This window comes from Haemaphysalis longicornis, unplaced genomic scaffold, assembly GCF_048455015.1.
Source record: "Haemaphysalis longicornis isolate Haplotype H1 unplaced genomic scaffold, Haemaphysalis longicornis Haplotype H1 scaffold_2, whole genome shotgun sequence".
NCBI classification, from domain to species: Eukaryota; Metazoa; Arthropoda; class Arachnida; order Ixodida; family Ixodidae; genus Haemaphysalis; species Haemaphysalis longicornis.
This window is the reverse complement of record NW_027526295.1, coordinates 154,256,068-154,282,303: the sequence shown is the minus strand read 5'-3', so window position 1 is coordinate 154,282,303 and position 26,236 is coordinate 154,256,068. Positions and strand designations below refer to the sequence as shown.

Below are 26,236 nucleotides of genomic sequence, written 5' to 3'. Positions count from 1 at the left end.
GAAAGCGGCCACGCTTCGCATCGAAACAGCGCGCACGTGAAAATGCTTTGGAAGCCAGACAGCCCGTGCTGAACATTGTGCTGCACCTTAGTGCAAAACGAAGAAAACTTCAACAAAGTTTACTTACCACTCAAAAGATGGTGCATCATGTTTACAAAGGATGCGCGCACACGGTGCATTACAAAAAATGCAGTGAAAAGAATTTTTGCAAAGAATGCAGTGAACAAAAAAATTTACCTTGAACACCCATGTCGGGCATATCCTGACAACGGACTGCTAAGGCCGTTTTGCGTTGTTGGGCACGGCCTGACAACGGGCTGGAAAGGGTTAACTATGCGTTTGCATTCAAGTGATACAATCAAACAAAACTATGTTCGGGGACAACTTTCTGTGGCAATGCAGTCAAGGCTGCTACAGGGCTGAACCACGCCGTTTCACTGCACAGCTGGGTGCAGTTTGCTGGGTGCGACCTAAGCAGTTCAAAAATTATACTTCTTAATTGTTAGCCTTGGATTGCTAATGTCACTAAATTGTTAGCCAGAACACGTGAAACAGATAGCATTATTTTTTAGATTTTTGGGTCTTTTTGGTTGCGGCGTTCGCCACTGGCGTCACATAGGTTCTCTTCAGTAAAAGAAACATGCCATTTTTATTGGCGGCAGCTTACTTTCCCTACGGTAGCCCACCACTCGCGCAAAGGATTTTCAACAAGGTAGAGAACCAAAAGCTCAAAACAAACGAAGCAAGTGGTCTGCAACATGTGCGCCCAAGTGAGACAGTTGCTAGCGGGACTATCTGTCATTTCCACATTTCGTTCGGTTAGCCAGCTTGCCAATGTAAGCGAGTGTACTGTCGCGCGGCTCGAGGCGGAATTCTGAGTAGTACCCTCAAGTCCCCAAAGTGTAAAACGGCCTTGTGCAGTGATTGGAAGACTTACCGAAAGTTATGGAAAGACAAGAGTGCAGAGGTATGATAGTTTCACCCTTCAAAGCACTCAACATGATCCAAATGGGATTTGACTTCGACCGTAGTGTGTGCGGGCTGCTCGTTCGGTACACCGTGCCCACGCTATGCAAGGACGCTACACATGTCTGTGGTGCTACCCAGTTTTCAGCTGCAGAAGAGTTCACATATCAGTGCATGCCCTCAGAGCTGCAGCGCTGGCGAAATTCACGTCATTTCTGAATGATACAGACTTGGGACGGCATCATCCAGGGTGTAATGTATTAAGTCAGTCTGAGTTCTCCAGTCGAAGTGTTGGCTTGCGTTGAGAAACAAATGAAGCGTAGGGAAGGAGACGCCAATATATATACCTGCATGCTAGGTGATCATGGTTCAGAGCACTCAACCGTGGAGCTCATGTGAAAAAATGAACTGCAGCAAATGCGTATCTGTCACACCGAACCTGAAACCAGTTAACCAGTTTATCGGGAATGACTTTGGCGCAGTAACACAAACTCGCTCGCTCGCTACGCAAGACTGGTGCTACGGAACGTTTCGCTTAAGATTCCACAGTGCTTGTGTCTGCGGGGTGGCTTTTGCAATATATGTTATGCTTGCAGACACCCCAGACTAAGAACCTATGGCGGGTCTTGTTGCACTCACACTAAGGAAAGCGATGCATTGTAAACGGCCGCTAACACAGATAATCTTCGTGTGGTTGCAGCCTGTGAGGCTTGTGGGTAGATTCGTCCCTCACTTTCAGGCTCCAATTGCCTTCCACATTTTGCTAACGACAGACTTCATATCGCACCATGGCAGTCCACGGCAAAAACCGAAACTCACTTGCCCAAAGGCCATTGATGGCAAGTGCAGCACTAGTGCCATCGCTCTTGAGCGAGCCTAACTGCTTGTTGTAAACGGTTGTACCCTTTTGAATTATGCAGTACTGACATGTTTCCATTGGTTTACCTTTTCAGACTTCATCTCAAGGCAACAAAAGAGCAGGGTCCGCGTGCGCCGGTAAGCCACCCTACTAGCTTTGAGGCGCGCTGGTTTTCTGCCCCCCCCCCCCCCCCCCTCCTCTTTCCTTGGCGGAAAATACTCTACCTTAAATACAAAGTTAAAACTAAAAGAGTTTTATTTCACAGTTAAAAGTTGTGTGGAGGTAAATTAGACATGTACTTTGTTTATGGATGCCTTGAAGGGGATGATGATGATCTAGATCTTAGCCTTATCCGAAAGCTTGCTGCATTTTTGTTCCACGTGAAAGAATGATTCTGTTATAGAGGAATTCGCATATGCAAAGAGCAAGGGCACATTTCAAACTACCTGCTTCCCAAGTAAGCCATATGAAGTACCTAAAGTTATTATGAGAGTTCTCGGCACAATATAGAACAAAAAATCCAGTGGTCAGTACAGTGATCGAGTACAAGTGATTGCAGTGTGGCAGGGAGCAGAAGTAGGGGTGTCACTGTTTAACTTGCTAAAAGAACCAGTAGAGCTCTCAGGGTAGTAGCATGGCTGTAGGCTGTGTGCAGACTTCAATCGGTGAGGTTTAGAGGTGACGTCTGTGCTTGACAAGAATGGGACTGCTCGAGTCCAACTGAACCCAGAATGTTCCAACGAGAAAGCTTAGTATGTACTAAAGTGAGCACTAAAACGACGTAAAAAGCTAAGGTACAGTTTTGCTCCCTTGCCTGAATTTCTGCGTCCGTTGTGAACCCACACCTCACATTACACTGTGCTGTACCTGCAGGTGCTGTCATCCTTCAACGCCTCGTAAGCTTAACTGACTGCTCCATTCCATTATGAATTCTTTTCTTTTTGATGCATCGGATGAGCATAATCTTAAAAAAGACCAAGTTAGCTTGGTCTAAAAACCCAAATAATGGTAAAAATTCTACAGTGAGATGTTGAATATGGCTGCCTATTTTTTTGTTAAGTGCTTCGATATTGATTTGCGCGTAGCTCTTGGTATATTTTTCTACATAGCTTGTTTATAACAATGATTGGTTATAACTGCAACATTTTCATGCAGTTTTGTCATTGTCACAAGTGGGTTTGTGTACTGTAACAGCAAGCAGGAACTTTCTAAAGTTTGGTACTCTGAGTGCTCTAGTCCAGGAATTGGAAGCCCTTTGAGAAGTTAAGCCGACATTCTGCTCATTCACCAGATTTCAACTTTTTAATGCAGTTAATTTTAAGTGCCCTGCTTCTGCACTTGTTTTCATGCCCCTTATTTTTTCATGTATGGATTGTGCAGACGCAGATGCCATTGCCGCTCCTGCTAACAAGAGGTCAAAGGTGACGCCAGCCACCTTGTAAGCCTACCTTTTGTTGCTTCTCTTGTTTGTTTCCTTTAAAAAGGATAAGTAGAAAGCCCCTTCTTCAAGTGTGGTGTAAAAAAGATCAGCGCCGTTCCACTCTGTGAAGCCGGTTGACCAGCGGGAGCATTGTTATGCTCTGCAGTTACATACACCATGGCTGTACACGCGCTGTTGATTGTCGTGCACTGAAGCCAAAATGGTTGGCCCCAAACTTCTGCTTATACCACGCCGGGGAAGCATTCAGGGGAATTGTAGCCACGACAACATCTTTCGGTATCGGCATCGCGCTTCCGCGTAGCCGTTGGGGCCTGATCTTTGTTGGTGGTCTTTTTCCACTGCTTTTGCACCCATCACCACTTTTGCTCACACCTGCACTCTTCAAAAGCACGCTGTTCTTCCTTACTGTGCACAACACGCATTCTACCCACAGCTCGACTGGAACACAGCTGCAGTAATGTCGCTAGGCGATGTATGGCGTCACAGTAAAAAGACATGCACATTAACAGTGCACAACTGGCGCGAAAGCGCCGAAGGCAAACAGGTGGCCCAAGGAAGAGAGTACAGTCAAGTCCCGCTACAACGAAACTCACGGGGCGTGCGCGAAATTTCGCTGTTGCGAAAATTCGTTGTCGCGATTTTATTATTATTATTTTTTTTTTTTTCGAGAGGGTGGGGGGGCAACAGATTCCACATTAAAACTAAACTTGTTACGTGCTCCGCTACATAGGGCTCCGGAGGTACCTTTAATATGCTGCGAATTTTCGTACTCGCGTGCTCTTCGTTGTCCGCCTAGTTAGAGAAACGGCCGTGACTGAACCCGCGTCCGCGTGCACAGCAACACAATGGCCTGGCCGGAGCCACCTCGGTGGGAGATAAAATAAATACGTGCCACGTGACCCTTATTCGCAAAGAAGTAGGTTCCTAACTTCAAATACCTGATGTTTACCTGCGTCCGCTTTACAGGAACGTGCTTTTCGCAATTTTCCAGCAATGCCACTGCACTGTCATGAACTCTGATTGTTTTAAAAGTGAAAAAATGCTTTAATGCCAAGAATCGGTTTTTCGCCTGCTTCCGCTTTGCAGCAAGCATGGGCACAATGCAGCTCTCGCACTCGATCAGCAAGGCTATTGCGCCGTCGTCCTCGTTAACGCCGATGATGCGCCTTATGGTGTTGAAAGCTTCCATTAGTTCCAATGTTGTGGGTGCGGGCTCAACTTGTGCGGTACTATCCTCTGCACTATCCTCTGCATGGACACACTTCAAAATGTCTCCGTCCGACAGTTCCTCACGTACCACCACACACAAGTCTGCTCAGACATAGTCCTCGAGGTCAACGTCGGCAGGCATGTCTCCAGTCTCCCGCAGTGCAGCCCACGCATCGGCGTAGTCGTCAGATGGCCACTCGTACACCTCGTCCTCATCCGCACCCGACGTTTTTTTTATTTTGATTTATTTGTTTATTGATACTGTAACCCTCACTTGAGGGTCATTACAGGGAGGAATATAAACAAAAAAAAACAATACACAATGACAAAACAGACATTAGGTTTCGTGCTGCCGGTAGTACAATTCTAGCGAACACTCAAACGCTTTGACATTTGAACTAGTAACAGCGTACTCTGGAAGTCTATTCCACACTTCTATGCTATAAGGAAAAAAAGAATTCTTAAAGCCATCTAGATGCGCCCAAAAAGGCCTTAATGGGTGACTATGGTTCAGCCGAGCTCCTGACTATGGTTCAACCGAGTTTCAGAAGCCTGTGCGGCAAAGCCAGCATGGCGGACGCAATTGGTGATTGTTACGTCACTTGTTGCGCACCACGATGCAGCCAGCAATTCCAGCACCATGAAGAGATCAATCTTCAGTTCACAGCCTCTTCGAACGTTAAGCAGAAGCCGAATGACGTGTTTTTACGGTAGGCTCGCTTCACACTTTCGATGACCCCTTGGCCAAGAGGTTGGATGACTGAAGTGCAGTTGGGAGGGAAGAACTTCAACTGCACATGCTCCAGCTCGATGTCCTCGATGTTGTGAGCAGAGCAGTTCTCCAAGAGGAGACAAACCTTCCGGCCTTGTCTACCCATGTCCCAGTCGAAGGTCTCCAACCACTCGCCAAAGATAGCCCGGGTCATCCAAGCCCGGCTATTGGCAACGTACTTCAAGGGGACGGCCCGGTTTCCCTTAAAGCAGCGTGGTTTGGCACTTTTCCCGATGACCAAAAGCGGCTGTCTGTCTGAACCGTCCGTGTTCGTGCATAACAGGACGGTTACCCCTTTTCTTGCTTTGCTTGCCTCCTCGGCAGCGCGAACCCTAAAAGTCCAAGGTTCGTGCCTGTAGCATTTTGTAGAAAAGGCAAGTCTCGTCAGCATTGTAAAAGCCTGGTGGGGCGTAGTCCTTTAGGATGCCCGCGAGACTGGCCGACATCCAAGCTGCTGCACTGTCGTTGTCTGTGGACGCGGACTCTCCACACAAAACTTTGCCGACGATCTCATGGCGGGCTTTAAATCGGTTAAGCCAACCCACGCTGGCCTTAAAACAATCAAGCACTTTCTGACGCACGACGTCCTCGCTTAGTAGTATTTTCTTGGCCCGGGTCTCAACAAACCACTTGAAAACAGCCTTGTCCAAATCCTCGTGCGCCGGCTGCGTCAGTTTCTTGCACGTCGCCGACTTCCCCGAAGCAAGTGCTGCTGTTATGGCATCCTTGTTTTTGAAAATTGTTGAAAGCGAGCTCGCGGGACTTCTGTACTCCTCAGTGATGCGTGTCTTCTTTCTGCCGCCATCGGCCTGCGCAATAATTCGCGCCTTATCTTCAAGGTTTTAGATTTTTTTTTTTTTTGGCGACCACACATGCTGCTCGTTCGGGAAAAAAAAAAAAAGGCGAATAAAAATCTCCCACCTCCCCTCGCGGGAACCCCTGTGTAGATGCGATGCATAGGGGTCTCGTTGAGGTTGCGCCGGCCATCGAGATAGCAGGCTTGTTAGTCTCCATTGAAGGCAGCGTTGGACAGCGGAGGAACGGCACTGGAACGATGGAGCGGAGCGGCACAGGCACCGCGTTTTATAGCGCGCATAACGGTGAGGGGACGCGCCGGCACCAGTGCGTCTGATGCAGTTTATTGGGCCGTTATCGGGAGCAGAAGGCACGCGAGATTTACGAGGCTTTTTGCATTGTACAGCAAGGCGAAGATGGCATTAGTACACCGAGTGTCTCGCTCATCGAGAAAGAGATTCACTATCTCAAAACCTGACACGTGTCTCCTGTCACCATTGTGGTGCGTTTTTTAGGAATCAATTTGGTGCGGCTTTCCCTTGTTCCTTCTCCCCTACCCCTCCTTCTTTCTTCCTTGTTGCTTTTTTGGTGGTGGCCGACCAGCATGTATAAAGCTGGCGCCCCGACGCAGTAAATCATTTGATTGTTAGTAAGCACTTGTGTTTGTCTTGTCTTCGCTTCGTACCGTTCATTGCGCTGCCCTCTACTCTGAAAGAAAGAACTTCATGTTTGGTGGCCATATTTCTGGATTTATTCTGACAGGTGCAAGCATTACTTTTATTTAGAAAATTGATCTTGAGAAGAACTGCTACAATGTGAACTCGTAGCTGCTCAAAAACTGTAGGTTTATTCATAAATTAAAACTTCAAAGTCTGTCGACTTTGTGCAGTTAGTAATTTTGGTGCAACAGACAGTCCTATCCGAATTGTGTGTAGTACGTGGTCTGTGAAATCTAAGGTTTGACGAAACCTCGTCTGGTCGGGTGAAAAATACATAGTTGAAGAAACCGGTTATCGCCGACCAAAGGGTTTAGTTAAAAAGGCTAAAAAGATGTTTCGACTTCTATACGCCTTGTTCACTGCGCGGAAAGGCGCGAAGCTCGAAGCTTTTCAGCCTTTTAGCCTTTAGCTTTTTAGCCTTTTTAAAAAAACTAAACCCTTTGGTCGGTGATAACCAGCTTCTTCAACTAAGTAGGTGGTCTGTGCGGCTTCAGATTTGGAGTTGTCCTTTTAGAAAAAATATTAATTCATTGTCAAAGCGTGTGGTACAGCTGGAACCGCACATGCTGCACTCTAAAATGAGTGTGCTTCCTGGGAATAATTGTGAATTGCGATTTCATCTCATATGTGGGCAAAGTGATTGTACTCCATCAGGCCCAACTTTACTGCATGGAGACGCATTATCCACATGCTCGCATAAAACATTGAAAAAAAAAAAATCTTTTTCCTGCCATAAAATACTGTACTTGTTCAAAAATAGGTTAGTCACGAATATATGTTGACCCCCTAAACATTGAAAAGAAAAAAAAAATAAACTGATTATAGGTCGACCCATATTTTTAAGAGAGCAGAGGAAACTTCAAACAAGACACACCTTTGTTAGCCAGAAGCTCGACAAACTCTCGTTACTGCACGCTGCAAGTGGCCTTCTCGCCTGAAGCCGCATAAGGGTCTTCGAGGCGCCAGAGTACACATCCTCAGTGCCATTGAGTGCATTGGAAATACAGCACTTCTTGAAGCCAGTCCGGATAATTTCCGCCGGCGGGTCCTCCAAAACATTCGTTACTGTTACTGACGTAGCGACTTCGCTGAAGGGGGCCCATCTTGCGGCACCTCTCGCGAACCACTCTTTCTAGAGTGTGGGAACGTGGCTGTTAAAAAGCTCATTCAAATCCAATGGTAGCCGCGACTTTGCACCACCAAAAATAATAACTAGGCTAGGTCCAAGCCTGCTTTTGTGATGGTCTTCACCCCAGGGCAACCGTGGCTTCTGATTGAGTCCAGAACCAGCATGTTGGAAAGCCCCATTCCGCTCTTGGTTGCTTCATCCAGGCTAACTGAAACCACTCCTTGACCATTTTGTCGTTCATAAGAACTTTTTCGTTGGCTCTAATTATCACCCTTCAGGGAAGACTTGGTCCCTGCGGATTGTCTTTCTGCAGAACATGAGGGTTCGTACAGGTCCTTGAAAACTATGAAAACCCTTGAACTTGAGAATTCAGTTTTCAAGGGCCTTGAACGCCTTGAATTTTTTCCTTCTCCTTGAAAACCCTTGAATTCTTTGGGCAATAAAGAAGAGGCCCGGATATGTGACCTGCTTTTTATGTCTTATCATTGTGGCCCTGCACACTCCCCATCAATAACATGCTTTTACAATTTCAAGCCAGCTTGGGAGTACAGGCAGGCTGCTTTATGCAAGGGCTCGTACAGAATGAAATCCCGGCATCGGACGAGGGGGAACTAAAATAGGTCCCCTTCCTATGTTCGATGCTTTCTGCATTGCCTCGTCCTGCTATTCATTTTGCATATCTCTTGTGCCTCACTATGTTTCAAAAAAGAACAGTGCTGACACCCCAAAACGACATAAAAAGGAGCGCAGAGAAGCGAGGCTGAATAGGAGTGGGAGAACACGGAGCATCTGGCTCCTAAGCTTTGGTGAAAAATTTTATTTTTACATGTGTAATGGCGGGAAAAGTCAGACCTCACCCCCCCCCCCCCCCCCCCCCCTTGTTGATGAACAGGCATAGACATTTAGGGGATGACGATGGCAGGAGGTGTTAAGTTATGTTCCTCGCTATCCGAGACTTTGTATTAAGAGCATGTGCAGAGCTCGAAACAGTTCAAAATGGCATGTTTTTTTGTAAAGCTCTCGGATTATTATTGCGTTGTGGCACTAAATTTGACCACTTCCAAAGGGTGGAGTTGTTCTGCAGAGATTTTTCTCAAGGTCATTTTTTGTAATGTAAAGAAGCAAGTTTTGAGCGTGAGCTGCGCAGAACAGTAGTAGAACAGTAAACTTCTGGACCCAACCTTAGCTTGCTATTAATGTGGGACGCTGGATCCGACCTGGCCGAGCAACTGTCGAGCTTCTGCCTGAATGTCATCGCAAGACACTTGCAGTCCGTCCGTGCTCGTCTCCTCCACATGAAGCATCAGTTCCTTTTCCAGGTCATCATACCTTCTGGTTGCTGGCCTCGTAGCACAATGTTGCTCCGAATGGGAAAAAAGTGCGTCTCACGGTTCTTGCCGACCTCTCATGACTTTAGCAGTGGCGTCAAACTTTCGACGAGTGGCGCAAATCGAGTTCTCTGTGAACAAAATCACTCGACGCTTGAATTGAGCTGTATGGCTCATACGAGATGATATTGTTGACAAACAACTCCGTAACACAAAAGCACGTGAAAAACGTTGCCCAAAACGGTGGCAGAAAGCAGGAGAAATAAACTAAAAGAAGCCAAGAATGAAACGAGGTACGACAAGTACAAAACGTGAGCCAGGGATGCAACGGACAATTTCACATTGCACTTCTCTTTGTATGCACGGGGTGGTGTTAACGTTGCGCTTTGGTTCAGTTTCTGCACTCTGGTCTCTCTGGCTAGGGATTGTTGGCCATTTTTGGGGAGTTAGCTTCCTGGATTTCCAACAGTGTCAACGCTGCTGCAATTTTTAGGCAATTGGCCATGTTTTAGGTCTCTTATTAAATAAGATACTTCATCCCAAAAGAGGTTGAGCAGTATTCCAGGCAGGGATTCTCTCGGAACTTTACAATATTTGTAAGTTAGCAGTATGCTTTAACACCTTGTCATAGTTCTGCATATCTTGTAGGAGCACATAATTGCACGTCTTTAAATTGAGCATGATTTCCATGCAGGATTGTGTCAATTTAAGGATTGACTTTGGGGTTACGTTTAACAATTTGTGTCTCTTGCAGGCCGGACCAACAGACTGCAGCTGGCGACATTAGGTGTGTTGGTGGAGACAGCCGCACAGGACCAAAGAAACAAGCTCAAGACACCGGAGGAAAGAAAGAGCCACCAAAACGGGAGATCTCAGCTAGAAAGAAGCAGGCGATCTCGTATGCAGAGTCTTCATCGGCGGCCTCTGTAGCAGCTGCCGACGATGACAATGCGTCAGTGGCCACGTCTCGCTCAGACAGGGGAACCCATCGCTCAAGGCTTGCAAATGCTCCTGCAGGGGTTCAAGGTCCAGCGTGTGACTCAGACAGTGTCAAGTTACCGGAGACCAGCAGCACACTAGAGGCCAGTAAAGTACAAAACTGGCTCACCCGATGCGACGACAGTGCCCAAGCGAGTTCAGTTTCCGAAGAGCGGTGCTTAACAGCAGGCACGAACCGCAGCAGCAATTCAGAGAGTGACTCAGCTCGTGAAAGGCCACGTTCAAATCGCTTTTTCGCAGCTGCCAACCCGACATCTGTATCAGCCAAGGGTCATGTGGATGCAGCGGACAGTGATCCGTACAAGTTCATTCCAAGCCAGAAGTCTCCTCATGCAAAGCCACGCGGAAAGCAGAAGCGCATCAGAGGAAAGGGGCGCGTTGCAAACGGGACGAAACGGCTGTCACGACGCAAGTCCTTTGAGCCGAGCCCTACGGGCGAGTTTGAAAGCCTGAGGGACTTCTACGCAGAGGAAGAGGCAAGGAAGAAGGATGACGACAAGGAGCTTGAAATCGAGCTTTTTGTGACTCCGGCTGGCATGCCCGAAGTTCCAAAGCCCGTAAAAACGCAGAAGAGACCCAGCAGAGGAGGGACAGCGAGGCGGGCTAGAAAGATCAAGTCCAATCTGCGGCTGAAGCCATTGGAGGAGCAGGTAGCGGAGCTTCGGAAGCTGGTTGAAGAAGGGGAAAGCCACGAGCTCACAGTTGTGAAAACGCTGCCTGGTAATGTTGAGTGCAGGCGTGTCGAGCTTGCTGGAAGCACAAGTGCTCTGAAAGATGTCTCCAACTTGAAGAGCCTGGTGGAAAAGAGCAAGGTAACGGACATCATTGCTTCGCCCATGCGTAAAGCTCCACAGCAGGGAGAGAACAGCCAGGGGCAACCTCCCGTGCAAGGGAAGCCACAGCCACTTCCCGATCGCTTAGGCGAGTCGAACACAAAACTACAGTTGAAGAGCCATACGGAACTGCCGAAGGAAACTGAGGTCGTTGACTTGTGCACGCCTGTTCAGAAGGACAGGGCAGAAAGCGTTGAGGATTGTCACGATTCTGTGCCAAAAAGCGTGCCAGCACCCACTGGCAATTCCTCACATACTGACCTTCGAAAGGACGAGTCTGTTACACCCAATGATTCTGTTGGTCACTCTCGCGAGAAAAGCCATCCAGAGCAGCAGGAAGATCTGTCCGAAGAACCCAACAACGGAGAAGTACTGTCCTTGAAGGACTTCGAAGGGATGTTCAAGAAATCCAATAGGAAAACGTTCGACCTGGGCGCAAGCACGCAGGACTTGGAGTCGCTTGGCAGCGTGGCCGTGGACACTCTTGACTTGATGACGGACATGTGTAACAGCTTCAAGGGAGTCGCAGTAAGTGAACCAGCCATGGACCTACCGGAAGAGGAAAACGCAGCAGAAAGAGATGAGCAGCAGCTGGCCAGTACTCCACCATCGTCGAATCTGGCATCGGTGGACCAGGGGAGTAGTGTAGAGCGGCGCAATCCTTTTGCCTCTCCTCCGAACAAAACAAGGAAGATGCAGAACAGCTCGTACTCTACGTGCAGCTTGAGGAACCGTACCGCCCTGGAGCCCTCAGCAGCTCTCGAGCGTTGCGTCGTAGACCAGCTCGAACCTTCGGGTTCTCCCCCTAGCAGAAGACGGAAGGCAAAGGACAGTCCGCGTGCATCACCCACATCGGATGGTTGTCCTGTTCCCAAAACCACTGGTACACTAGGATGCTGCTCTAACGATGAGGGTACTCCCAATTCTTCTGCCGCCGCAAAAGTTAAAGCCAGCAACAGTCCAACCTCTTGTGATCGCTTGTCAGCGGCTACGTGCTCCGAGGAAGCCTTGCGTGGTTTAGAGCACTCCGCGAGTGCGGACGTATCATGCCCAGGGTGCACTGCGTATCTCTCTGTATCCTGTGTCAATGGCGTCGTCAAAGTAATCCTGAAAGAGCCAGCGCGCAGGCCAGTTCTCGTGGATGTGGGAATGTGTACTGAGAGGCCTTGCACAAAGGTCATCATCTGTAGGGAAGCCGTTACTCAGACGGAGAGCTTTGAGGCCCAGGAGCCTGACACTGAAGCGGGTTTTCCAAGCAACCAGCCCCCACTTGTTCACGAGCCTCTGTCACACAGAACCATCGAGTCTGACCTTCTCGACACTGCTGGGACCGACTGTGTAGGGACCGACCCCTATCCTGATCGTTATTTTGCGGGCTGTACTACGGGTGCTCGCACTCACAACAAAATGGACGCAGCTAAAGTTGATCCTGCCCCAGTCTCAGCAACTGTGGAAATGGAGGACCAAGGCACCGAGGGGGCTGTTGCCTTCTGTCGTAACAACGAACAAAACCAAGAAGGCACTGAAATATTGTGCGAGAACACAGAAGATCAGGCAGTCTCAGTCAACAAGAAAGCCCATCTGACGTCCTCGCAATTTGGGCTTAAAACGATCGTTGAAGATACCGAGCAGATGGACACTGAGTCGTCCGTAAAACCAGAGGAGGAGATTGAGCAGCCTCGATGCAGCTCGATCTGCTCTCCTTCGCAAGGTGCATGTGAATTCCAAGACAAGGAGGCATTTAGCGACTTGCAGTGCTCGGCGGAGACTTCTCTTTTGAGGAGCCAAAACGAAGCCTTTCTGAGACTTGAAGGCTCAAGACAGCTTCCTGAGCTCGGGAGCAAGTCACTAGAGGCTAGTTCGCGCTCCGCAGTCAGGGGGCTGGTTCAGCACAAGCAAAGTTCGGCTCAGAGCAAGATCCACAAAGAGATGCCAGAAACAGCGAGGTCTGAAATCGATTCTTGCAGCCAAGAAGTGGCATCCCTGGCTGCCAAGGACAAAAAGCATGCCTCTCAGGGCAAGCGCAGGAAGGCAAAGGGTCAGTCACGAAAAGGCAGCAACCACGAGTTTGTGGAGAGCCATGCTGCACCTACATCCCAGCCCGCCATTGAATTGGAGCAAGCAAGCACCCAGAACTTCGACAGTTCAGCAACACCATCCTTAGCGACGGCCCCGCAAGTGCAAGAGTCTGAAGCACAGGAGCCAGCAAGCATTGCCTCATGCTCTCCGAAAGAAGCTGCTAAAGATGATCGCAGAGCTGAGGGCCCAGACGAAGCAGAAGGGCCTTCGTCAGACGATCTGTCTCATTGGTGCTCTCCTGTCAAGGGCAAAAAGGCAGCTCTTCGTGGAAAGAACGAGGCCAGAAGAATCTTGTCTAGCAGCGACAGTGCTTCTCAGGAAGATAACAGTGCTTGCAAGGTCGTTGAAACGCCTTCCAGGAACAATTCGAAATGCAGAGTGTCCAGGCCACTGCATAATGTCGGTGAGGAAAGTGACAGTGATGACCTCATGACAGAGTCAGAGGCTGACGAGCTCCTGAGAAGGGCTGCTCGGGTAGAAGGCCACGACGAAGCTGCCGCCATTTTTGCCAGGCGGGCAGTTGCCCCACTCCTGTCGAACAAGAGGCCCCACATGTCTGAGGTGCTGGCACCGAAGAGCAACGGCCGATCCCAAGAAGCACTGCCCGGCACTAGACTACACAACCAGACACCAGCAGTGGCTTCGACAGGTGTGTTGCTGAGTTTTCTCGTAGCTTCTCGAAGTAAACTGGAATGTTCCTGCACAACTTGGAATGGGGTATTGTTGTCCTAAATAGCAGTCTTTAAAGGGATGCTGACGTGTAAAAGCAAATTGGCCTATGTTGGTAGACGAAAGGTTGGGACATTGCCTCCCATATTTTTTCTATGCCAAAAGCATTGCCCGTTTTCATAACAGGAGTGCTGGGGACACTTGTGTCTTCCACATGACATAAGGTGGGGCCGCAAGCTTAGCTGGACTCAACCACTGTTCATGAATTTGGGAGTGGCTTGTTCCTGGTTGGCAAGGCAATGGAAGCCTGAGACCGCCAAAGTAACGGTGCTCTGGCCAGTGGTAGAAAAAGAAGTGTCGCGGTGGAGTACGTGTTGCCTAGTACGTTGCTGCTTTCTACCAGGCGTCACCCCAAGCTTAGCTGATCATATGACTAAAGCACTGGGAAGGCTAGCAATTGAGGGAGAGTGGCAGGAGTAGCAGGAAAGGGCTTGGTTAGGCGATCGGGGCTAATGCTTTTGGCATAGAAAAAATACAGGAGGCGATTGTTGGGAGCACAAATATGACACTCGCAGCAGCAGTTACTTATTACCAAAGAAAATGCCGAAAGTGGGAAAACAGGTATCATCCCCCTACCTTCGCTTTCCTACAATACGATTTGTGACATGCGAATCTTGAATGGTGGGGTGTAGGATTGGCGGAGCTTAAGCCTTTTTGTGAAACAAACAGAGAGGTGGGGACATTTAAATGTAAAATAAATGTATGCAGGAACTCCTTCTTAGCACATTCGTTTAAAAAAGGCTGGCACTTGAGCTCTTAAACATGACTAAAAGGGTCCTTTTGCTACAATTGCTGGTACGATTTGTTTCAGTTTCAATTTTGTGTCAATGTTTCGCATAGCCGTAAGTGCTGTCAAAAGACACACAAGTGAATGGGAAAGATATTTCCCCCTCTTTGTAGCCGGTATTTGTTTATTGTTAGTAATACCCTCGGGGCCAATGGCATTATAGAGGGGAGTGGCTACATTCATGAGTATAACAAAAAAGCAGCAGAGGTAATGCAAATAAAACATACTTCTTTGCGCAATATTGGGCAAAACAAAAAATGCAGCAAGGAAATATAACTGCACACAACAAGGCATAGTTTACACAATGGTGACTATGGTTATTTGGATTGATTGATTGTAGGGTTTAACGTGCCGACGCAACACAGGTGATGAGGGGCTCCGGATTAATTTTGACCACCTGAGGATCTTCACCGTGCCCCGAAATATCGAACACACGGGCGTTTTTGCGTTTCGCCTCCATCAGAAAAGCGGCCACCGCGGCTGGGAATCGAACCCACGTCCTCGTGCTCGGCAGCACAATGCCTTAGCCACTGAGCCACCACGGCGGGTTATGGTTATTTTGGGTAGCACATGATCTACAATGGTTGCTGTTGGTGAGGGAAGGTGATTCCATTCTGATGCTGTACGGGGAATAAAAGACTGGGAAAGAGCTTTTGTTCGGCTTGATGCTATCCTGACCTTGTGAGCATGATCTAGGCGAAATGAAATGTACAAGTGAGATAAAAGGAGTTGTTCGTACGGGTGTGGGTGATGAAATATTTTGTTGAACAAAGAAGAATCTTACGTCAAACTGCTAGGGATTGCAGGTTAAGGGTTGATTTCGTTGCAGTTATGCTGGCGGTTGAGATAATGTTAGTATTTATGTCGCAATCAGCGGCGGAACTGTAGGGTTACTGGTGCCTTTGGCTAAATGCTTGGTCCGGCAGTCAGCTGACGTACTGCGAAATCGCACACGCAGTTTCTGCTTCCTAGGTTACATCACCTCCTTGGTTGGAAATGCTTTGAAAGACCTTGCAGGCATTTCCAATTGTATGTTGTAAGCATACAAAACACATCTTCATGATACGTGATGTCATCTCTGTGTTATACAGAAATAGACTGGAAGCAAGTGCAAACAGCTTTAATGATTTACGTCTAGACAAACAAAGCATCGATTTTTGTCAAACGAAAGCCGGAGCAGCTTTGAATAGTGTGATCTTTCAGTAAAACAGTCTTCAGCATTTAGTATCTCTTTAATATGTCTTTTTTTTTTTTCTAAGGAAATCATCGTACTAGCGAACACTAAACATAGACAAAGGTAAAAGAGGCGACGAAACACGTGTTGTTTCGTTGCCTCTTTTACCTTTGTCTCTGTTTAGTGTTTGCTAGTACGATGATTTCCTTAGTAACCAACTCGCCCAACTTACCGCCTTAATTTTTTTTCTGTTTTTACGCTGTTCTGGTCCTACCTATAACAAGTCTTACTGTGCATTTGTGTAAAAATAGCAGATAACTACGTAGTCATTTTAAACTAACAGGTATTAATGTCTCTTGATCTTTATGTAGGAGTTTGGGAGCATTCCATTTACATCTACCACAGTGGCTCAGTGGGTAAGACGTTCTGCTGCTGAGCCCAAGGATGCGGGTTCGATCCCAGCAGCCACACGATTTTTTCTGGTATAGGCAACAAGTGAAAGTGCGTGTGTGCCAAGATTTTGGCTCATGTTAACGATCCTCATTTGGTCAAAATTTATCCGGAGCGCTCTTCTGCTGTGCTCCTCATACCTTAGATGTAGCTTTGCGAATAAAACCCCCAAAATTTGGAACTTTTAGCATTCCATATACATTTAGTGACGCATCAAAACGTATTTACATGCATATTTGTTAGCTGGAGCGTACTTGAATAGGAGATGTAAGCACAACAAACACCATTTATCGAACAGGTTCCCCTCTGCCCCAGGCAACGCTCCCCTGTGGTTCCTTGGGCTGTTTTACTATGCTGAATCCCATTGCACTTAAACTTGTCTTGTTGTTCCAAAACAAACTTTTGGCTACTCGAAAGTCTAATTTTGCTGGTCCAGGATGCACTTCTGGCTGCTTTGAAAACTCCTCCAAACTGACTCTTGCCATTTAAATCACTGGAAATGTGCTTGATTTGTCATTTGGGCATTATGTCTCTACATTCAAACTAGCAAGCTTTTCTTTCATCACGATGTCTGGGCTCTTGCCAGGATGTTTCATTGCGACTGAATTAAGAGAAAAGTTGAATGAGGTTCGACTAAATTGTTTTTAAATCAGTATGACATGCAACACCATTTAGTCGAACCTGATTCAACTTTTCGCTTAATTCAGTCGCAATGAAACATCCCGGCAAGCACCCAGACATCGTTATGAAAGAAAAGCTTGCTAGTTTGAATGTAGAGACATAATGCCCAAATGACAAATCAAGCACATTTCCAGTGATTTAAATGGCAAGAGTGATTCCCGGCCGCGGCGGTCGCTTTTCTGGTGGAGGCGAAAAGCAAAAATGCCCGTGTGTACGAGATTTCGGCGCACGTTAAAGATCCCCAGGTGGTCAAAATTAATCCGGAGCCCTCCACTACGGCGCGCCTTATTGCCTGCGTTGCGTCGGCGCGTTAAACCCTACAATCAATCAATTAAATGGCAAGAGTCACTTTGGAGGAGTTTTCGAAGCAGCCAGAAGTGCATCTTGGACCAGCAAAATTGGACTTTCAAGTAGCCAAAAGTGTGTTTTGGCACGACAAGACAGGTTTAAGTGCAATGGGATTCAGCATAGTAAAACAGTCCCCAGGAACCACAGGGAGCATTTCCCTGGGCAGAGGGAAACCTGTTCACTAAATGGTGCTTGTTGTGCTTACATCTCCTCTTCAAATACACTCCAGCTAACAAATAAGCATAAAAATGGGGACTGAAATGTGGATGTTTAAACATATACGTGTGTGTTCTTATTTTGCAGGCAAGTACTCCAGCCTTTGGAAGAAAAATGACGTCTCCATCAGCGACGGTAAGTTGGGGAATTAGCCCTGGCAGTACTTTTCGCGTGCATTCTGCGATTCCGAGCCCTGCCTGAGCGAAAGTCTTGTCTCCTCCTCAAGGGGACAACACTGAAAACACTGATGGGCGCTGCACCACAGCCACGCTGTCGAGCACACTTTCGGGAGGTCTGGACAGGACACTGGTGAGTGTATACTGTGCTTAATTTTGGTGGCTTTTCCTATGGCAAGGAAATTCGCGACTGCACCTCGTATGGGTCTGTGTGGGATGGTATCCCGTAATTTGTTCCATATTTATGTTGCTTCATGCAACTAGAAGGGAAAGTGTAGCCCCAAGCTACATTTTTTGAAGAAGCATTTTCAACAATAAGCAGGATCAATACATAAGGTGTGGAGCTGAGCTGGTTGGGCAAATAACTTTTGTTAGGGGATAACCTACGTGTTAACATTGCTCTCTTTTTTAACCCTGGCTGTTTAGAGCGATTCCTGTGCAGAACCAGTGCATACTGGTTTTGAAAATAATGACTTATTGTAATAACTGTGCAGTTGTTATTGGAATCCATTCAAGTTAAGGCGCCGAAGTCAGTTCAGCACAAAAAAGGTTAGAGCGGTTTGGGGTTGAATATTTGATACTGCGCTTTATAAAAGGATTTTACCCGCGTGAAAGTTTTGAAATAAATCTCAATTCATCCTGCGGTGTTGGAATTTGGTTGAAGCTCTCTGGAGACACACTGTTTAGAACAGCCGTTCAGGTGCTACGTGCAGCTGGAACTTTAATTACATACCACAGAGGAGCAGCAGTGACTTCTTCATCTAAATTAAATCAGGCTCACGAGTCGTGGCAAAAAACAAGTACTATTAGGCATCTTGTGCAACACTTGTATCGATTGCTCATGCCATGGTGTCAGATATTGGAAACAAAAGTCTTGGCAAAGTCTGTCGAAAGCGCTGGACTGACTTGTGGAGGGGTAGAGGAAAGGGAAAAGTTTTGAAGCTGCAGGTTCAACGAAGTCTGAACTGTACTTCTTACTTAATACTGTACTTTTGCGAGGCGTTCTACACTGATGTGCAGACTGGTGCAAAGGAGGAAATGCTGTAGCTCCGATAAATAAAGCATCGGGGGGGGGTGGGGGGGGGGGGGGGTGGCTATAACCTGCCTGAACTGCTGTTAATCAAAGGAATGAATGTAATGTTTGCCCTGTTTTGGAGTGGTCAGGTGCTTTGCCTTGTGAGTAAGTTGACAGCGTACATGTTGAAACTCATGCAAGCATGGAGGAGGAGGAGGAAAAACGTTTATTTATATTTTGTAGTGGTTGGGCGGCACCCCACCGAGGGCTCGCGCCACGTGCGACAGTTCCCAACGGGGTCGTGGTACCCTTGGTCCAGGGCTCCAACAGCCTCTGCTGCTTTGCGTGCCCGCTGAATCAGACTGATCTGGTCTTCACAGCAGGCGCTGGCCAGCAGTGCCTCCCATTGCTCCGCATTAGATGGAGCCTCTCAAAAAACAGGAAAGAAAAAAAAGCACTGTATTGACAACTTTGGAGGGTTAGATAATTGCTCACAGGCTGTTCTGAAATTTCAGCTCGTAAATGATTTCAGGGCATGCTGTGTTTGGCCGTAAAAAATGCTAAATGTAATACTTGTTTTCGCTAATTTTTGGAACATTTGTTCTCTGTGTGTGTGTGCATGGAATTGGAAGAAACAGCGGAGTTCTAACCAGTATTTCTACGGAAGCATTGCCGCAGAAGGCAGCATTAAATAGTGGAATGTCTGCTATAAGACCGCCTTTCTTTTGCTGCTATAAATAACCAGTCATTAGTCCTGTTACTGCAAAAATTACTTGTTTCCTTGAAGCAATAACATACATAAAAGGGGCTTGACCCAGGTTACGTGAAGGACCCCTAATGAGGCTGGATTGTGACCTAAAAGCTTAGTGTCAAGACAGATTCAAAATAAAAAGACAGTAAACAAGAGCTCTTGCGGCCTAGAACATTTTATTTCTACAATGTAAAGATCTTGCGCCTCATGGGAGAATAGCAGTGTAAAAGGCAAACGGAGACAAAACACGTTTCTATATGTCTGCATTTGTCCTTTTTTTTTTTTCACTGTAATCCCGCTCTGCACGATATTTTGTAGTTGCTCAAAAAAGTCCTGCTTGTTTTTATGAGATCAAGAAATGTGGAGAAGCAGGATGGTAGGCAACTACTCAGGGTGTGTTTTGCTGAACATTGTCTACAACGTTTCCAGGATAGCTTGGCTAAGTCACTCTCAAAACAGTGCACACGGCGGCACACTTTTTATTCCTTTGCTGTCGGTGTCCACTTACTGTAGGCCATGCCAAGAGTAGCCTCATTTAGTGAAACGCTGTCCAGAGAACATCCAACGAGAATTCTGGGCCGGGGTGTCGCCACTTTTCCAGAAGGAGCAAATGCTGGAGCAGGACATTCAGGAGATGAAGAAGCAGATGCTGATGCTTGAGAACGAGCTGCAGAGGACGACGGGCGGTGGGAGCAAGTCGGACAGTATTGGCGGAGGTGCTGCACAAGTGGGAAACGGTGAGTTGGGGCTTTTACCAACACGCAGTGTTCTTTGCCATAAAGTTACGAAGCTCGTTCTTGCAAGCGTGGAAAAAGTCAAAACTATGTCACTCGGTAACGGGCATCGTTTTACAAAAATAAGTTGTACAGATAAACCCCGCGATAATGAAATTTGCATTAGAGTTTGGATTTGGGTTGCTGTTGTGGAAATTTTGTTACTGCCAAATGAGACACAGTGTGCGTACTAAAAACTACCCTGCAGGCGTGGATGGGGCTGCAGGAACAAATCGTTCATTGCAGTAAGTGGGTCATTGCGGTCTGCTGTTTGTTGCAACTTGAAAACTCTGTCTTCGCAAACGAGGAACTTCTCCGAACTACCCACTGCTTGAGTCAGCTTCAAGGTTGTTGTGCTGGGTGGTGGCTTGGTGACCTGTGCAGCGATTTTTGTGTTTGAAGTGAAAGAAACTGCGTTCGTAAACATGAAAATTCCATTTGCAATTTCTCAATTGCAGATCACTAGCTATGCGCTAACAATTTTGTACAAATGTTCCCATGTCGTAAAACAATTATAGCAAGGCGAGTCTGGTGACATTTATGGCAAGGGAAGGCACCCACTGAATGGGGGAAGGGTGGAAGTAGAAGTTCCAGTAATATCCCCTTATGAAGGCTTCACTGATGAACCTGTGTAGCAGTTTGAGGAGGAATAACTGTTTATTTCACGAGCACTGGTGCTGCTGTTAGGGCACCTGCCCGGTGGGGGGCATCCCTAGTCCGGAATGATGCCCTGGCCTTGGCTGGCAGTCCAGGCCCTCTTCACCAGTATGCGCTGGCTCCCAGGGTCCGGCCTTTTCAGGCAGGCCACCCACTGCTCGTAAGAGGGCGAAGGGTTGGGGGGTAGGCCTGGGGTGTGTCCGCACTCCCATACTTGATGGTATAGAGTTCCAGGTGAGCGACAGAAATTACAGGTGGCCGAGTATAGGGTGGGGTGGATGGCGTGAAGAAGGGTGCGATGAGGATAGGAGTGTGTTTGTATTCTTCGGGGGCTGGTGGCTTCTTGTCTCGATAACTCGGGATGTGGAGCCAGGAACAGTCTTCTGCTTTGGCGATAGTGGGCCATAATATCTCCGTATTTTACGAGAGGCTCTGTTCTGGGAGCAGTTTGAAGGTTTATTTTATGCCACTTCTGGAAGAGTATTAGTGGGGTGATTGCAATTAAAATTGCTTCCTGGTTATAGAAAAACATGGTGGCCTTGCGACTCTGCCCACTGTGACAGCGAGAAGCATGCATCTCACCTAATTGGTTTGACCATTTTCTGTGTGAATTTCTGGCGATGTCTGTTTGGCACAATTATTTTTGGAAAACGCTCGTACGTTGACCTGTGTGTTTCAAAACGTTTACCTTACCCCCTTTGAGACCGTTTTGGTCCAAGACTATATTTAGCCAGTTTTAGGCACTGGGGAAAAAAAAAAAAAGAAAAGGCAACTTCAACCGTGAAAGTACACAGCACACTGGGGGGTGTTCATTTTTGGTTTCTCGTTACGTGCACACAGCAGTATTTGGGGCTCTGTAGTGGTACTGCTCAGAATGTTTGCCAGGGTGCAGCCCTGAGTTCTGCTGACATTTTGCAGAATACCACTCTTTCTTTCCTTGCCCCCTTTGTTTTGCTGCAGCTGCTTGATTCATTTGGAGCACTGTCATCGAATGGAAACGTGGTGTAGCTATTCTCCTCACCACAGTTGTCTTCGTTTTTGCTACAAGCTTGAGAAACCGAATGTGCAGCCTTGCTTTGACAATATATAGCACCCGGATATGATAATGTAGGAGCAGTGAAGTGCTGCCCTCCCGTTCCCTCCAGCGTAAGGAAAACGAAACTCGAAGAAACGGCAGTTGAACCATTCGTCGAGCTGTGGCACCGGACAGATGAGGAAAAAGGGGTTGTGCTTAGCATTTTATGGCAGAGTCTGAGTGCTCATTTAAAAGCAACTACGTTGCACTTCCTCTGCAGGCTCGATTCGATTTATGCAGGTCGCTGAGCAGGCAGAGTGAATTAAATTGCTCATTGGGTCTTGAGAACCACTTTGTGCTCCCTCTTAGTCTTTCCCTATGCTTGCCAGTGTGCAACTGATGCAGCCATCTCCTGTTTGGTGGGGAGGGTGCCACGAAGGAACAGCCGAATCTTGTGCACTCCCAAAGATGGGTTGGACCTTGCGACCTTGGCTGGACATGGCACTTCACCTGTGCAACTTATTCCTATCGCAAACTTCAAACAAGTAATCCCAAGCCGCTTTCTGGTGATTTCTGTGATGCCACAGAATCTTGTTTGTGAAATTGGCAGTCGCCGATGTAAACCACTGGCCAAGAAATGTGACTGGACGACTGTAGTCTCTCTGGTTTCATTCGATCAACTTCGATGCGAAAGTGCAGTTAAAACGCTGATAACTATGTTTTTAGGGCTCCCCTATACGCCTCGAGCGCGGCCTGTAGGGGCGCCACTGAAATCCCCCTAGCGGCCCGTTTCGAAAGCAGGCGCGGGAGTCCGCGCCCCGCTCCCCAGTGCCGCCGTTGCTTTTGCGGCACGTTCACGACTGAGATTTACCGTTTGTGGGCGTTTGAAATTTATTTTGTGTGGAGCAGTCACTCTTTTCGCAAATGGGGTGTGTTTACGAGAGTGTAAATGTTTCCGACGCCATCTTAGTGTTGTATTTTCGGTCTGTATAAGCGCCAGGTGTGTGTCACAGGCCAGCGTCGCGGAACCGGCGTATGATGGAGCCGATTGTAGTTACACTGACCTGAATTTACTAGCCGTGTCTCCGTAACCACCGGTTCCTCAAATGTTCATGCTACGGCTATACACTACGATTTAAATCGGTTTTGTACGCTTACATAATCAGCGGAGCACTCATACCTGACAGCACACCAGTTACGTTTGCCAATATTATACCTCAGATATTGATCACCACCATTTACAAGCCAGTCTGTGTTAATTTCGGGAATGTTCAACAAAAGTACGATGGACAATGCATAATTATACTCGGGGATCAGCACACGACAGAGTCGTCTTGTCGTGATGTGCGCGCCTGCAGATCTTCATCTGCTACATACATCCTCTGCGAGCAGCGCGGAGATGGGCTTACAATATAATCCGCGTCCGCGACTAAATGCTTCTTCGAAATATCGTCATATGGCACAGGGAGCCTGCAGAATAAACCAGAAACTGAAACCAGAGGGCCTTATCACATACCACACTTTTCCAACGACACATTTCATCGCTTGTTGAACAGCCTATACCCTGTATACTTCCAAAAATGCGTCCGCCGTACGATGAGCTCTTCGCTGAAGTAGGGAAACAAAAGGAATGTGAACGCGAGATTTATGTGTGGGATTACTAAAACGTTTATTGCTTGATTCCGCTCCGCATTTGCACACGGCGTCCCCCTCCGCCTCCCCCCCCCCCCCCCCCCCGATTTTTCGCGAAATAGCAGTGCATTTCGCGTATAGTTGGTCTAGTAAAACCTACCTGGCTTAAGTTTAGACGAACGTCTTTAGCATCCCAGAAGCTGCACTATTTTTTTTTTTCATTTCCATTAGAGCTATTATGTTTATAAATTCCGCATTGGCACAGCATTTATTTTTCTGTGGTTTCGTTTCCTTGGTTCTTATATAACGACGCACAGGCTTAGAATATGCTTTACATTTTCGCATGGTTTATATTCTTATAAAAGGCATAAGTTATTGTCCGGGATTGGGTAATCACATCCCCGAAACATATTTTTCTGCGGCGTATATATGCGAAACGAAGCCGCATTCGTTGTCCACGCTGCAAAATGAAGCCAAACTCTCATTGTGCCAGTATCAGGTCTAAACGAAGCGTCAGTAGAATTCATTGGTGCCTGATGTTTTGGAGGTGACATGGTAGATATGTTGCTGCCGTCGCCCATAGAGTTTCATACAAATATATTGTAAGAAACTCTATGCCGTCGCCGACGCCCGGAAGAGCGGCGACGAAGCGCGCAGAACTGCGTCCCCGGGTAGCTCTTGCAGGCGATCGCGTACTCTACGAATACGCAGCTGCTTTTTAAGTGACCTAAACGTACTCTTTGCCTGTAGTCGTCATCATAACAAGTTTTTTTAGTGGGCGGAAAGGCGAAAAGAAGCGAAATAGAACCAAAACACTGCACGAGCCCCTATCAGTCACGCAGCGCAAATCCCGTCAACGCCGCGGAGAAGCGGCGGCAGGCGGCGCAGCGATCGCGAAGCTCGAGGCGTATATTATGTCACTCCTACCCATAAACACGTCACTGCAGTGCAAAATGTAAAAATTTTTTCAATATTTTTTTGCATTTTCTCGGTTAAAAAACATCTTTTGTGACTGAGATGGAGCTGACTGAGGTCAGTGCTTTCAAACTGAACACAGTTGTATTTCGTCTTCATGGTCTTTTTAAAACCACACGTAAAAGAAAGTTGTAAACACTGTCTGACAGCTTCACCAGGTTCAAAGGTTACAGTGTTCAGCCCATGCTCCCGCATTTTCTCCAACAATACCAAAGCACTTACTAAAAAAAAAATCTTATCGCACCCATGCTAACTCACCGATGTGACACCACAATGCCGCTGACAGCGCTTTGCCAGCATTGCGCTAATGCAATGCTGCTAGCTGGTAGCCGGCACTGTGTCCACATTTCCACATTAGCTTTTGCTCTAGGGAAGTTAGCATGGTTGCGGTAAGATTTTTTTTTTTTTTTAGTAAGTGCTTTGGCATTTTGGAGAAAATGCGGGAGCATGGGCTGAACACTGTAATCTTTGAACCTGGTGAAGCTGTCAGACAGTGTTTACAACTTTCTTTTACGTGTGGTTTTAAAAAGACCATGAAGACAAAATACAACTGTGTTCAGTTTGAAAGCACTGGCCTCAGTCAGCTCCATCTCAGCCACAAAAGATGTTTTTTAACCGAGAAAATGCAAAAAATATTGAAAATTTTTTACATTTTGCACAGCAGTGACATGTTATGGGTAGGAGTGACATAATATAGGCAAAGGCAAGCCCTAATAAGTTATCATTTTAACTGCATTTTTGCATCAGTTATACAATCGAATGAAGCCAGTGGTTTACATCGGCGACTGCCAATTACACAAACAAAATTCTGTGACGACAGAGAAATCGCCAGAAAGCAGCTTGGGATTATTTGTTTGACGTTTGCAATAAAATTGGTGTTATCGTAACAAGGCAGTCTTTTCAGTGAAGGTCCCTTCAAGACAACCCAAATGCTGCACTGCATTCAGAGCTGCCATAAAAGCTGGGGCATCTGATTTTTCTTTCCAGCAAAGGACGACGACTGGGACTGGGACGACAGCGACGGGGCAGATGAGATGGCAGAAGTTGTGCCTCCAACACCGCCCAGAAAGCCTCTGCGGTCAACCAGCGAACAGCCCTTCGGCAGCACAAAATAGGAGCGTCCCGGTTTTTCTTTCCGTTTGTTTCCCTTGGAGTACAAGGAATGAATGCACTTCTTTGCTGAGAAACAAAGGTCACATCGAGTTAATGTCAGACGGATACTGTTCGGGCCAAAGCTGCACCTGCATTCTTGTCAGTCTACACGTTTGTATCAATGTGCTGGGAAGAAACCCCAGGCTGTAATATTTATTTTTTGAGACAGTTTTACTCGCTAGTGAAAAATGCAGAAATTGTCTTTGCATTTCCTTTTTGTGCTCATGGTATCGTTTCTCAACAACCCTACAAAAGTGCCGAAATGAAAAAATAGAGCAGCAACACTGTTTCTGCGGGGTAAACGACTGGGTACAAGTTTAGAAATAGCCAGACTTACACTCAGGTTGATGGAGGCAATTACATTTTGTGTTTTGAGGACCACTGCCGCACCTCTCCTGCCTTGATTGAGTTATTAATGTAGTTATGGGATGTAACCAAGGTTTAATTGTGAGCACATTTAAAGGAGCACTTACACGAAAATTTTATGTTACACTTTTATCGATGCTTAATGGCCTGGCGAACCTGAAACAGCACTTTAAATACTTCAGCGCGCGATGGTTAATTACATTGAACGGC

At 47.1% G+C, this 26,236-nt stretch overlaps 1 protein-coding gene across 1 annotated transcript in view; it reads left to right on the top strand.

Moving 5' to 3' along the window:
- Positions 1-25,990, top strand: part of LOC144169356 (uncharacterized) — a 42,582-nt gene extending 16,592 nt beyond the window's left edge. The window contains exons 7-13 of the mRNA XM_077698462.1: positions 1,920-1,962; positions 3,206-3,263; positions 9,973-13,778; positions 17,602-17,649; positions 17,741-17,823; positions 20,058-20,193; positions 25,496-25,990. Of these exons, the coding sequence (XP_077554588.1) occupies positions 1,920-1,962; positions 3,206-3,263; positions 9,973-13,778; positions 17,602-17,649; positions 17,741-17,823; positions 20,058-20,193; positions 25,496-25,623 (4,302 nt within the window). The 3' untranslated portion in view covers positions 25,624-25,990. The remainder of the gene's footprint in view (positions 1-1,919; positions 1,963-3,205; positions 3,264-9,972; positions 13,779-17,601; positions 17,650-17,740; positions 17,824-20,057; positions 20,194-25,495) is intronic.
- The last annotated feature ends 246 nt before the right edge of the window (positions 25,991-26,236 follow it).